This window comes from Oncorhynchus mykiss, chromosome 23 (genome assembly GCF_013265735.2).
Source record: "Oncorhynchus mykiss isolate Arlee chromosome 23, USDA_OmykA_1.1, whole genome shotgun sequence".
In the NCBI taxonomy this organism is placed as follows: domain Eukaryota; kingdom Metazoa; phylum Chordata; class Actinopteri; order Salmoniformes; family Salmonidae; genus Oncorhynchus; species Oncorhynchus mykiss.
The window spans coordinates 13,967,453-13,981,403 of record NC_048587.1 but is presented as its reverse complement, the minus strand read 5'-3'; the positions used below and the strand labels follow the sequence as shown (position 1 = coordinate 13,981,403).

Genomic DNA, 13,951 nt, shown 5'->3' with positions numbered 1-13,951 from the left:
CGGTGTGGAAGAATGTGACAGGCCTGTACACAGCCCTGACCTCAACCCCATCGAACACCTTTGGGATGAATTGGAACACCAACAGCGAGCCAGGCCTAATTGCCCAACATCAGTGCCCAACCTCACTAATGCTCTTGTGGCTGAATGGAAGCAAGTCCCCGCAGCAATGCTCCAACATTTAGTGGAGAGCCTTCCCAGAAGAGTGGAGGCTGTTATAGCAGCAAAGGGGGACCGACTCCATATTAATGCCAATGATTTTGGAATGAGATGTTCAATGAGCAGGGTCCACATATTTTTGGTCATATAGTGTATATAGCAATACCTCCCCATAAGCATTCCTGTCTCTTCTATAGATGTTATATCTTTGTATTGCTACTTCTATATCATCAAATTAATTATCTAAGTGAGTCTCAGAAATGGCTAATATCTGAATGTTATCTGATGTTAGCAAGTTATTGATTTTATGAACCTTATTTCTACGCTATTTTCATCCCTTTCCTGGGTAGCGTCTCATAATATGTAAAAGAACAAACAAAGCAAGATATAAATAAACATTCAGCAGCCCATTAATCAGCTGGTGTGTGTAAGTGTGTGAGCTGCGGGGTTGAAGCTACAAACCCATGGGCTTGGCTCTCTCATCCCTTCCAGGCTTTTAGGAGGGAGGGTGGACAGTGAGCCTGTCCTAGAGGATGTAAGCAATGTTATTTTATCTTCTGGCGCACAGCTTCAGGATAGTAGTTGTTGAGGAAGACAAATTCTTGGCTCTTTCCAGAACAGCAACCTGGTCATTGAACCTCAGAATCTGATCGGATTATTCTGACCAATGACCAGTCATCTTTTATTTGCATATGTATCCTCCTACTGTGAAGGGGTAAGCGGGGTAGGCTCTAGACTCTAGACGATCCTATCTGCCATTGTAAATAAACATTTGTTAAAGAGATTTAAATTAAAGAGACTGCACAGGGGATTTAACATTTATTGAGGGGTGTGCGTGAGTAGACGTTCAGATATGTCATTGGGATTATTTCAAAGGTAACATGTCACGGGACTGGAATGGAACATTTAGTAAACAAATTATGGACAAAATAAGATTGATTGTAATCTGCACTGGATCAATGTGCACAAGTAGGGCCATACAATAACAATCCTTTTCACATTAAAAGCAAGCATATAGCTTTTAGCTGTTTTAGCGTCATGCTGCCATCTAGTGTAAGGTAAGAAGTGATACATTCCATAAGTGGTCTCTACTATTGTATCAGCTGCTCCAGTGGTTCTCAACCTTTTTTCGGTTACTGTACCATCAAGTATATTCAGCTCTGCCCAGAATACCCTTGAAGTACTCCTTCATGTGCATTTTACCAGAAAGCCTATGGTCTCATGAGTCTTCTCAAGAACACCCTGTGGATAGGCCAAGTACCAAGTCCTTGTACCCCAAACGGAAAACACTGATCTACTCTGCTATCGCAGTTATATACTACTCTATTTGTATCCACCTTCGATCAGAATGACAGATTGTTATGTTATTTTACAAAACCCAACATAACAACACATTAATTTACAGTAAAGAACACAGAGATTTGAATTTAAAAAATATTTTATATCTATCTTTCTGCTTCTCATACAGAATCTGTCTGACAGTGATATGACCAGGTTCAGCCTCATCCATCAACTGTGAGTAACCCTCTCTTCATACTCTGTGTGTGTCTTTCTCTCTTGTGGTCTTCCCTCATGTGAACACAGCAGATACCTCTTTTTTTAACCAGGCAAGTCAGTTAAGAACACAAATTCTTATTTGCAATGACAGCCTACCAGGGAACAGTGGTTTAACTGCCTTGTTCAGGGGTAGAGCAACAGTTTTTTACCTTGTCAGCTCAGGGATTCGATCCAGCAAACTTTCGGTTACTAGCCCAATGCTCTAACCACTAGGCTACCTGCCACCCCTACCTGCTGCCCCTTTCAAGTACCAAGAGAGCACTGCAAAGACAAAGAGAGAGAGTGTGTGTGTGTGTGTGTGTGTGTGTGTGTGTGTGTGTGTGTGTGTGTGTGTGTGTGTGTGTGTGTGTGTGTGTGTGTGTGTGTGTGTGTGTGTGTGCGTGTGCGCGCGTGTGTTTTCGCATGCATGTGCCTCTCTCACTTTCCTCCCCGAGGTAAAAATGGTCAATCTACATTACTAGGCTGATGCATTTACTGTGAACTCTTTCCTTAAGAGTTCCTGTTTTCCTGTGTGCGTGCGTGCGTGCGTGTGCGCGTGTGCATGTGTGCGCGTGTGCGTGTGCCTCTCTCACTTTCCTCTCCAAGGTAAAAATTGACAATCTATATTACTAGGCTGATGCATTTACTGTGAACTCTTTCCTTATGAGTTCCCGTTTTCATGTGGTTAATCATAAACTTGTGCAATAAGGAAGTTGAATAAGCAATTGAGCCTCACACCAACAAGTTCATGATTTCCCTGCCTTGTTTCAGTGTTTCTACTGTTGTTCTATTGTTTGGTTTGTTTGATATCTGATGGAGAATCCAAACAGATGGATTATTAGGGAGCCAGAGCTCTAGAGGGAAATGTAAAATGGCCTCTCCTGATCAAGATCTGCTAGTGGTGTAATAGTTACTATTCTTATATGTTACGCTTCATGGCTAACTAAACATAGCTCCAATCTATACTAAATAAGCAACATGAGTTAACTGTCAAGGTATGTGAAACAGAAACCGTACTTGCTTATGAGCTACGATAATGTACTATTACACTTTTAGAAAAATGGGTTCCAAAAGGGTTCTGCGGCTCTCTCCATAGCAGAACCCTTTTTGGTTCTAGATAGCACCTTATTTTCTAAGTGTGTAGTAGTCTATGTCTAATTTCTGCTCATATGGGTAGGCTTGTGGCTAATGGGTAGACGTTCAAAGAGGTCATGACCATGTTCAAAGCCATGTTATTAAACATTTCTGTTGTCTTGCCTGTTGGAACACATGACCCCACAAAAAGAAACAGAATATTGTAACAATTCAGACCCCTGGAAATAGGAATGTGAGCTTTTTTTGTTGCGTCATTGATTAACTAGAGTGCACAGTCAACCCATGTAATTTGCTAATTATACTGTATGTTCCAATGCCAATTGAGCCTAATACCACTTAAAAACACAGCGTGAATCCTGACTAGAACCCTTATTGAAAAATGTTCCTGACTGCCCAACAGACTGAGCCTGTATATTGCACAGGAAAAGCATCAGGCAGGCGTTTCAACAGTGGCTTTGGATGATGTTTTTTTTGTGTATTTTAGCAACCTCTGTGTATTTCCATCTCTTGGACAATTGACAAATGTCAGTAAAGGCTCCCCTCTCTGTTTACTGTGCTGGCTGGTCAGAGTATTGTCACAGCAGGGGCAATATTTATCTTTCTAATCTGCCATGTTGTGTGGTGGGAATGTTATTGTGTAAATCCAAATTACACTGAAAACAGAATTGTCTTCATGACCAAACTCGAGCAGTGGAAAGGAGAAGTGCTTGCTCTTGCAGAGGTATTATTATTTTCCCACAGCTATGATGACATTTTAGGCAGGCAGCCAGTGCCAGTGAGTTCATTCACAACGCAAACATTGAGCTGGACAGTGGCTAGACGCAGCAGGTCGCCTCTCGGGTCAATTTACTCATTAAGATATGGATACACTGAACAAGTTCACAGCTCCTGCAAGTGCAACACTTCGGTAAGAGATACCCATGTTTGCATGCAATATTATGTTGGTCAATGTATTTGTAACACTGGGAAATATGTTATGTTGTTAACCGTTGTAATCAAAACCAAACTTTTTTTTTACAATTTAAATTCTGCCTATTATTCAATGACGACCTATTTCTATAGATGGCGTAGTGGCAACTGGCAAGTGAAGACTACTGTAAATATATAATTGTGTACACTAAGTTCCAACCAGTTGTACTGTACATCTGTTTTCTGCAATGCTCACAATAATACATTTACCAGACAATGTTTTTCTCTGTACCTTATTGTAGGCCACAGCAACTATTCCATCCAATGTTGCATCCAGATTATTTTAAACAGTAAAAAAAATGTGTTTAAAGCAAAAAAACAGTTTATTTCTGATGGCTCTGGCAGGCTGTTACATAAATCAAACTCTAAAGTGAGAGGGGATGTGGTAAGAGAAGACTGACTCATGTGGATGTTACTGTAATTACACGTCTCACACCTGTCTCCTCGTGCTCTCAATCTGTAATTGCATGCAGGCTTCGGTGATTGAGTGAGTCTGAGTGTGCATGGGTGTGAATCTTCACCTCCAAGTGCTAGCCAACATGGAATGTTGACTCTGAAAGACTGGAACTATGGTTTTTGCCAGAGCCAAATGTTTAGACCTTGCCATATATACACACACATATACACATATCAGACCCCTTGACTTTTTCCACATTTTGTTACGTTACAGCCTTATACTAAAATGCATTCAATTGTTCAATCTTCACACAATAACGACAAAGCAAAAAACGGGATTTAGAATTTAGAAATAGCGTCATGCTGCCATCTAGTGTAAGGTAAGAAGTGATACATTCCATAAGTGGTCTCTACTATTGTATCAGCTGCTCCAGTGGTTCTCAACCTTTTTTCGGTTACTGTACCAGCAAGTATATTCAGCTCTTCCCAGAATACCCTTGAAGTACCCCTTCATGTGCATTTTACCAGAAAGCCTATGGTCTCATGAGTCTTCTCAAGTACACCCTGTGTATAGGTCAAGTACCCCCGGTGGGTGTAATGAAAAACGGAAATATTTAATTTGCATAATAATTTAGACCCTTTGTTGAAGCAACTTTGGCAGCAATTACAGCCTCAGGTCTTCTTGGGTATGACTCTACAAGCTTGGCACACCTGTATTTGGGGAGTTTCTCCCATTTTTCTCTGCAGATCCTCTCAAGCTCTGTCAGGTTGGATGGGGTGCGTTGCTGCACAGCTATTTTCAGGTCTCTCCAGATATGTTCGTGGCTGGGTCACGCAAGGACATTTAGAGAAGCCACTCATGCGTTTTCTTGGCTGTGTGCTTAGGGTCGTTGTCCTGTTGGAAGGTGAACCTTCGCCCCCAGTCTGAGGTCCTGAGGTACTTTGCTCCGTCCATCTTTCCCTCGATCCTGACTAGTCTCCCAGTCCCTGCCGCTGAAAAACATCCTCACAGCATGATGCTGCCACCACCAAGATTCCCTGTAGGGATGGTGCTAGGTTTCTCCAGACATGAAGCTTGGCATTCAGGCCAAAGAGTTCAATCTTGGTTTCATCAGACCAGAGAATCTTATTTAGTCCTTTAGGTGCCTTTTGGGTGCCTTCCTTCTGGCCACTCTACCATAAAGGCCTGATTGGTGGAGTGCTGCAGAGATGGTTGTCCTTCTGGAGCTCTGTCAGAATGACAATGCTAACCTCCCTGACAAAGGCCCTTCACCTCCGATTGTTCAGTTTGGCCGGATGGCCAGCACCAGGAAGAGTCTTGGTGGTTCCAAACTTATTCAATTTAAGAATTTTTACTGTTATTTATGTAACCTTTATTTAACTAGGCAAGTCAGTTAAGAACAAATTATTATTTAAAATGGTGGCCTACCCGTCATTGTATGGAGGGTAGGCCACTTGAGGGTAGGCCACAAGAATGAGGGAGACCACTGTGTTCTTGGGGACCTCCAATGTTGCAGACATTTTTTGGTACCCTTCCCCAGGTCTGTGCCTCGACACAATTCTGTCTCTGAGCGCTACGGACAATTCCTTTGACCTCATGGCTTAGTTTTTGCTCTGACATGCACTGCCAACTGTGGGACTTTATGTAGACAGGTGTGTGCCTTTCCAAACCATGTCCAATCAATTGAATTTACCACAGGTGGACTCCAATAAGTTGTAGAAACATCTCAAGGATGATCAATGGAAACAGGATGCACCAGAGCTCAATTTCAAGTCTCATAGTAAAGGGTCTGAATAATTGTGTAAATAAGGTATTTCTGTTTTTTAAGTTTAATACATTTGCAAACATATCTAAAAACCTGTTTTCGCTTTGTCATTATGGGGTATTATGTGTAGATTAATGAGGGAAGAAATGTATTTAATCCATTTTAGAATAAGGCTGTAACGTAACAAAATGTGGAAAAAGGGAAGGGGTCTGAATACTTTCCGAATGCACCGTATGTGTGTGCTGTAACATTTTGTCTAGCACGTGCTATTGTCTCCAAATGGTATTAACAGTTATGTACCGTATTACGTTTATGAACACTGCATGATTTTTGTGAAATATGATACCTTTAATGAGAAGCTTTAAACGCGTCTTCCAGCCAGCTTCAGAAGATGGTCCAGGATATGAAGAAGACTGATGGCAGCATCCTAAACAGGCTGAGAAGGTCAGATTATCAAAAATAAATGTTTGACACTCCATAAACAGAGAGCATTGCTTAACACTACTCTCTGTTACCCATAAGTTTGCAAGGACACCAGTTGTGCCCCTAGTTCATTATATTGAGTTATACACTACACTGACGAGGTAGAGGCATTTATCTGAAATGCAGTATATGAGGGGAATGAGATTCCAGCATCTCTATATGTGGGAACAAGAACAGAACTACGGTATGTATGGCATTGGAAATACAGCTCGGTTCAGCTCAGTTCAGCTGAGAGTGCAGTGCACCCACATGGTATAATTTCTTCAATGTTTTTTTTGTGGTGATAAACAAGGTTATTCAAGTTTTTTAACTAGTTTTTATTTTGTTTAGTTTTGGGGTTTTGACTTGGAATTGAGTTTAGTTTCAGTTATTTTTGAGAGCTGATTTGCTAGTTTTAATTGTATAAAAATATATGTCATATATTTTAGGTTAGGTGGAAATTCTAAAGTAAATTTCAATGTGGCTTGGATTTAAAAGGAATAGCCCCGAGACAAAAAGTTTGGTGGAAACGTATCTGGCCCATGTTTAACCCAATCCAAAGCTTTTCAACTTTTGTAAGAAGAATCAAATTAGCTACCAAGAAGATTTTTTTTGCAGGTTAACTAGTGATAGCTAGTGATAGTAATGCACAAGCTATGCCTGATCGAAATATCGCATTCGCCTGGCTACATTAACCCGCAAAATAATAGTTTCAGTACAGTTTTTTTTTTTACAGGTTTGTTCATTATTTTATTTCAGTTTACTAAATCGTTTTTTCATGATTGGTTTCAGTTTTAGTTTACTACAGTAACCTTGGTGATAAGTGACTATTCCTCTTTCTTCAATCTGAAAATAGACAAACAGAGAAACATGTACAGACAGGTGATTTTACTCTCTCTCTCTCTCCCTCCTTGAAACGGAGCCGCTGGCACACAACTGTATACGTTAACATGCTGTAGAATTCAAGAATTCAGTAATAGATCATGAAGAAATGACATAGGTTTCAGAATGAGGAGGTGATACTACACAGAACTGGGAGGGGTAACGTTCATGTGTACAATCACTCTTCAGGCCCAAAGTTGAATGTCTAAAAATAGTTAAGTCCATTCTTGTTTCTAAAACTTTGCCTTTTACTCCTAACTGGTCTGTCTGTACTGTAGATTTCAAAACAAGTCATCTCCAAAACTACCCGTAAAAGACTATCACGGTAAGACCTATCTACATGTCTCACAATGTGGCCCTTGAACTAGTGTATATAATAGTGACAATAGTTTGTTTTTGGGGACAATGGTCAGCAATATTTTTGCAGCAATATGTTCAGAATATGATTTCAGAAGCTATGATGCATGTCTTCCCAATGCTGTAATTTCCAATGACTTTGCATCTCATACTGTGGGGCCCTCATTTAATATTTATCTTTACAGGTAATGACGTGGAGGAAGAACAGTGGTCTGAAAAAGAGTTTGTGAGTTCAATCCACATGCTGTATTGATTCTAAAACACTAACATGTTAGAGAAATGCTTCTAATATAAACTTGCATCTGACAGTGCTCCCACAGAGGTTTGACTCATGTCAGCAGCTGTACAGTGTTTACACTTTACATCAACCAAAGCTGTGGGACTGAGCATCTTAACGATATCATGATGTTGCAGGACAGTGACACTTATGAGTTCCCTCAAGAGGAGAAGGATGACAGCTATGAGCCTCCTCCCTGTCAGAGAGTCTTCCCCTCCACTTCGTCTGCCTCCTTTCCCAGGGGGGAATACATAGGTGAGATCTCGTCCACTCTGCCACACACACTCATGCACGCATCCATGCAGGCATGCACACACGCAGGCACTCACCCACACGCACAACCACACAAAACTACTACTTTAAATGTGGAAGACACATTTCAGTTGAATGCATTCAGTTGTACAACTGACTAGGTATCCCCCTTTCCCTTTTCTTACTCTCTCTCTAACACATACACACACACACACAGTACACACACACAACACTACTCATCATGCAGCCATGCATGCCAAGCTTCTAGGTAACAAATGAAAGAATACCATGTCTGGCTATTCAAGACTACTCTCTCCTCTATCTACATGTATCTATTTAATGTAGAAGCTATGTTTAGCTCATGTTAGGAGGACTACTGTATATAAATCACATATTTGGCATGCTTGCATGCATGAAGGAAACGGCTGATTAATATTTCTGAGTGACCGCTTGAAATGACGTGGAAACAGTGTCGATTGAACCAGTATGTGCCCAGTGGGTAGTCAGTGGACCGTGACCGACACAGAGCGCCGCAATGACCACGTGTTGTAGCGTTATGCAAATCCTGATGTCCTGTTTCTGCTTTTGCTTCTCTTTTCCCAGACAGCTGCCGCAACAGGCCGGGAAGCCCCTCCCCCAGGAAGCCCGTCTGGCCTCCAAAGACCACCAAACCGTCACCATCACTGCCCCCTAAACCCAACCAGCAGGACTATGATGAAGTAATGTGAAGTTGTTAGGCAAAACAAAAATTGTTTTCTGTTTTCATGACAGCATATTGACACATTATTTGCCTCGTACTTTTTCATGACACGTTGTATGATCGTTGTCTTTAGGAAGACTACGTCAACCCAGAAAGTGACGATGAAGACAACTATATAAACCCCACAGAGGAATCACCTGCTAGTAAGCTGTCCCAATAAATGAATCAGGCACCATGTACACTATGTTCCTGAATGATCTTATCTTCAACATACAGGTGTCATGAAACCATTGCACATTTTTATCTGTTGCCAATCATCGTCAGACAAACGTTAACAAGACACCTTAATGTCAACATACAATCCACATGTAAACCTCCCTTCAGACCGTCTGATGCATGGAAGAGGCAAACCAATAACGAGCAGTCCTTCAATGTCCAAGACTGTGCCAGAGCGCTCAAATAGCCCAGGTATGCGTCTGCATCTCAGCAGGGGCACTGAATATCTGGAATTGTTTGTGGGGATTGATTGAATTTCAACAGATTTCTACACATTTCATTTATTGCGCTTAATGTGCCCGACTGAGTTAGATATTTGAGGCTTAGTCTTTTTGTTTTGTTTTTCAGATGTGTATGAAGTCCCTGACATGGAGGTAGGTTTGATAACCAACGGCTAATACATTACAATGAATAGTATAGTTAATGACTGTAGGACTATGCTTGATGTGTCCCATGTTCTCTTTCATCTAAAGGAAAACTCTCCTCCCACAGTGAGCAGGTCAGTTCTGGTTCAGGGACGGAAGCACTTTTCAGACTGGGTCAAATGGGATCAACATTTCCCCTGACAGAAATACAGTATCTAAATATCTATTTATTGGAAAAAGACACAAAAATGACAGTTTTTTTTTTTTACAGACCTTCCCCACTCCTCAGAGTCCCTAGACAGAGTTTGCCCCCTAGAGCCAGCCCAAGGTGCTAACAATGACTACAACTTCTTCTGGAGACCAGGAAACATGGATTTTATGCACGACTGCAATTGAACGATAAACTATTTAATAAACATGAGGTCGTTTTCTTCTGTTTCGTTGCCACACTGACATGAATAATTAATATGTTCTCTTCTCTCTCCAGAATGCACATGAAGAGTTGTCATCCAATCCCAGTAAGTTCTACTGTACCAAAGAGACTCTGGACATTGTACCTGACCCCAAATACTTTCTTTGATGAGATAGTAATAGAACAGTAAAGATGGGATATTATCAGCATTGGAATTGTTAACCATTTGTTTTTGTTATTGTCATCCAGGTCCAGGAGCCCATAGATGATGCTGAATATGAAGCCTGCAATCCAGAATTAAGTATGTATATATCCATATTACCACCATCAGCCAAATGACTAAACCTTCAAACATTAATGTGGCAATAATACATTCTAAAAGAAAACAGACAACTATTAAGGAAGAGCATTGTTCCATATCCTCCAAAATATTTGATGTACTATGTTGGTAGTTACTTCAATTGGCTAATTATGCCATCTAGTGGATTGCCAGATGCAAAACAAAAATGGAACATTAGTCTGTTGCATGGACTCACTCTGTGTGCGTAATAGTGTTTCACCTGATTTTAGAATGACTACCTCATCACTGTACCTCGCACATACAATTATATGTAAGGTCCCTCAGTCGAGCAGTGAATTTTAAACAAATCGGCTTGAAAATCTATGACAAGACTTGAAAATGGCTGTCTAGCAATGATCAACAACCAACTTGACAACGCTTGAAAAGAATAATGTGCAAATACTGTACAATCCAGGTGTGCAAAACTCTTATAGACTTACCCAGAAAGACTGCTGTAATCGCTGCCAAAGGTGATTCCAGCATGTATTGACTCAGGGGGTTGAAAACTTATGTAATCAAGTTATATTTGTGTGTATTTTTCATATTTTGTTTTAAACATTTTTTTTTCTTCCATTTTGACATTACAGAGTATTTTGTGTAGATCTTTGAAAAAAAAAGACATTTTAATCCAATTTAATCCCACCTTGTAACACAACTAAATGTGGAAAAAGTCCAGGGGTGTGAATACTTTCTGAAGAGGCACTGTACATGAGACACAACACAACATACATTACAATGAATGGAAGTTAAAAGATTGTAAAAGAGCATAAAATAACTTAACATTGTGTTACTTAACAGAACTTACTTTATATGTGTGAATTTACTGTATGTCATCTCTGTTCTCCTAGCTGGCAGTTCAGCGTCTGGGCAAAAGCCCCTGCCTGCACTTCCCAAACCAATGCCCAGAGAGACGTACGTGTCACTCACTAAAATTATATATCATATTTTCTGTTCATTGCTGGCTGCTCGTTCACTTAGAAGAGCACCGGAAAAGTCTGGTTTCAGGGATGACATAACTCACATAATCCTCTCTATTTTAGGAAGCCATTGAAGCCATATTTTAGACCGGTAGGGGAAACTCAAAAATATATTTTGGGAAAAAAACAAAGTGTGAAATTCTAAATTCTATGGGATATGGTGCAGGGTGATCATGTTTGTCTTTTTTCAGAGGCCAGATATTGCATCCGGGGGAAATGAAGGTAGTTACCTATTCCTAAACTGTTTTGATTTCATAACCTTTTATGCCTATGAAATGCATTACAGTAAATAAAACACACAATTCAATGAATTGTATTGCTGTAAATTGTTAAATTGTTAAATCCAGAAAGTGTTTATGCAGTCATCCACTTGTATAATAGTTGACCACTGTAACACACTCTCTTGCTATATCTGCTTTTCCACAGGCACAGCACTGGCCACGAGGCACATTAACCAGAAACTCACGGCCACACCCCAGCCCTCTGAATACAAGTGTGCCAAGTAAGAAACATCATGTCTTCATAAGAAATCTCTCTATTTTGCGCCGAGCAGATATCTCTTTATAGCCTGGCCCCAGATATGTGTGTACTGTCTTGCAGAGTTAGCAAGACAGCACAAACCGACATGCGTCAAGGCCAATATAAATTATTCCGGAATGTTCTTCTTTTCTCTACTGCAGGATTCCTCTGCCACAGTTGTTTACATCTCACAGTAAGTACAGGTCTGAGAGAGTCATGTTGATTATGAATGATATGCAAACGGCCACAGGCAGATGACCATAACCTCGACCCTGACAGTGACACAGCACAGCAAACATTTATTCTGTGAATGGATTCTGCTGTGTCTACACAACACTAAATTAGTATTTTTTTAAAAACTTTTTCTAATTCCCAGAACCTGATAGAGGAACTGTACCCACAGATGAAAAAAGGTTAACAGATGCTGAAGAGGTGATAAAAAGTTGACCTAAATGTCACTATTTTATTTATAACATACCACAACGTAGCTCAAAATACTGGTGATGGCATGCACAATGCATGGATTAATACACTATTAAAGTTTGCGAAAACTGCAAAGCATATTAGGGCCACATGGACTTGACTTTAAACACACTTCCTTGTTTCTGTATTTTTGTGGTTGTTGTAGGGGACAGATGTCTTGAAGAAACCCTGGTATGCCAGCACCTGTGACCGTAAGACAGCTGAGGATGCCTTGGTTCGCTCAAATAAGGCGAGTCTCACTCACATGAATACAGACAATTAAACATACTCTTATTATAATCACAGTCTTCAGATCGACTTGCATTTTTTTAATAAACTAAATCACAGGTGTTAGGATAAGAATGACACTTGGATTGCTCCCGCTGACTGTACTGTGCATCTCCTTTGTTTCAGGATGGATCCTTCCTCATAAGGAAGAGCTCTGGTCAGGACACACAGCAGCCATACACTTTAGTGGTGTTTTACAACAGTAGAGTCTACAACATCCCAGTGCGCTACATCCAAGCATCGCAGCGATACGCACTCGGGAGGGAGAAGAAAGGAGAGGAGGTAGACAACATCTCATCTTGATGGGCTACAAAACAATTTTCTGATATCCATGAAATATAGATGGCCTGATTCCTAACCTGTAGGCCTGACACCTCTTATTGTATTCCCTCAGCGTTTCACCAGTGTTTCCCACATCATTGAGAACCATCAGAGGAACCCCTTGGTACTGATTGACAGCCAGAGTAACTCCAAGGACTCTACCAAACTGTGCTATGCTGTGAATCCTTAGGCCTCACTAGATCCTAACTAGTCCTATGGATCATCAGGGATTTAAGGTTCGGACTTGGGAGTCACATTCCAAATCAGTGCGTCTAGTGTAAGACCTGTGTGCAAGTCATCAGGCAATTTGATGCTGCTCTCAGTTTGAAATTACTGACCATCTGTTCAGGGTTTGTGACAAACAGTTGGATTAGTCTAGTCACATTCACCCAGTCATGGCTATCCAAGCAAGACCAGAATGAAATTGACTTACTGTAATGTGCTAGTCTCTCTAGACAGACGGGTTGCTTTTGGCAATGTACCAATGCTCCAGCTTAACACGTCTGTACGTCATATAACGTCAGATGGACATAGAAGAACTACATCACTGCCTTCTCTCCCTGCCAACATCCCCCGGCCACAAAATAGAAGCTATCAAGATGAAGATCACAGAGGTTATTTTTAATGAGTGCATTTGGTAATTGGCTAGATTGCATCAACTACCTTCACTAAAACCACTGCAAAGGTTTTGCCTGCAAACTTTGAATCGTGGTTTGATGGGAGAGGTGCCTGTCTGAAGAGGACCCTCCTGGAACAATTTTTTTCCCTCTTTTCGAAATGTACTAAGTCAGTCCGTCATGATTACCGGACCCTAGTCAATGCTGTTGCCTAGGGTCATGTTTCCGGGACTGGTACTGTGCCAATTAAGTAAAATAGTTCATGTGTGTACATTTTCAAACGTGTGTTTGCATTCTATGGGGTCTTTTCTACCAACCAAACATAGCCCCTTAAATAGTGGCATTATGTATTCTTAAAGAATAAAATATTGTAGAAATATTATAAATAGAAAGTAACTACAGTATGTGTGAATGGTGTATGATGCTGGAAAGCAACACCAATAGATAAAAAAAATATCTGCAGCATTGAGTTTTCTACTATATTCTTTAGTTGTGTTCATTAACTCAAAATGATTGATATACCTTT

The 13,951-nt window shown here is 40.6% G+C and overlaps 1 protein-coding gene across 2 annotated transcripts; it reads left to right on the top strand.

The window, feature by feature from the left end:
- The first annotated feature begins 1,633 nt into the window (after nucleotides 1-1,633).
- Nucleotides 1,634-13,890, top strand: LOC110502308 (B-cell linker protein). Of its 2 annotated transcripts, none has more exons than XM_036959888.1 (22): nucleotides 1,634-1,671; nucleotides 6,297-6,362; nucleotides 7,541-7,587; nucleotides 7,805-7,845; nucleotides 8,034-8,151; nucleotides 8,752-8,867; nucleotides 8,982-9,051; nucleotides 9,233-9,316; nucleotides 9,473-9,498; nucleotides 9,598-9,623; nucleotides 9,761-9,817; nucleotides 9,977-10,007; nucleotides 10,151-10,202; nucleotides 11,090-11,153; nucleotides 11,282-11,309; nucleotides 11,410-11,440; nucleotides 11,645-11,720; nucleotides 11,899-11,930; nucleotides 12,114-12,169; nucleotides 12,366-12,449; nucleotides 12,614-12,769; nucleotides 12,882-13,890. In XM_036959888.1, the coding sequence occupies exons 1-22, from the start codon at nucleotides 1,643-1,645 to the stop codon at nucleotides 12,996-12,998; spliced, it is 1,407 nt and encodes a 468-aa protein (XP_036815783.1). In that variant the 5' UTR covers nucleotides 1,634-1,642; the 3' UTR covers nucleotides 12,999-13,890. The 2 variants fall into 2 exon arrangements, with proteins under 2 accessions (XP_036815783.1, XP_021435919.2); XM_021580244.2 differs by lacking the exon at nucleotides 1,634-1,671 and adding an exon at nucleotides 3,152-3,694.
- The last annotated feature ends 61 nt before the right edge of the window (nucleotides 13,891-13,951 follow it).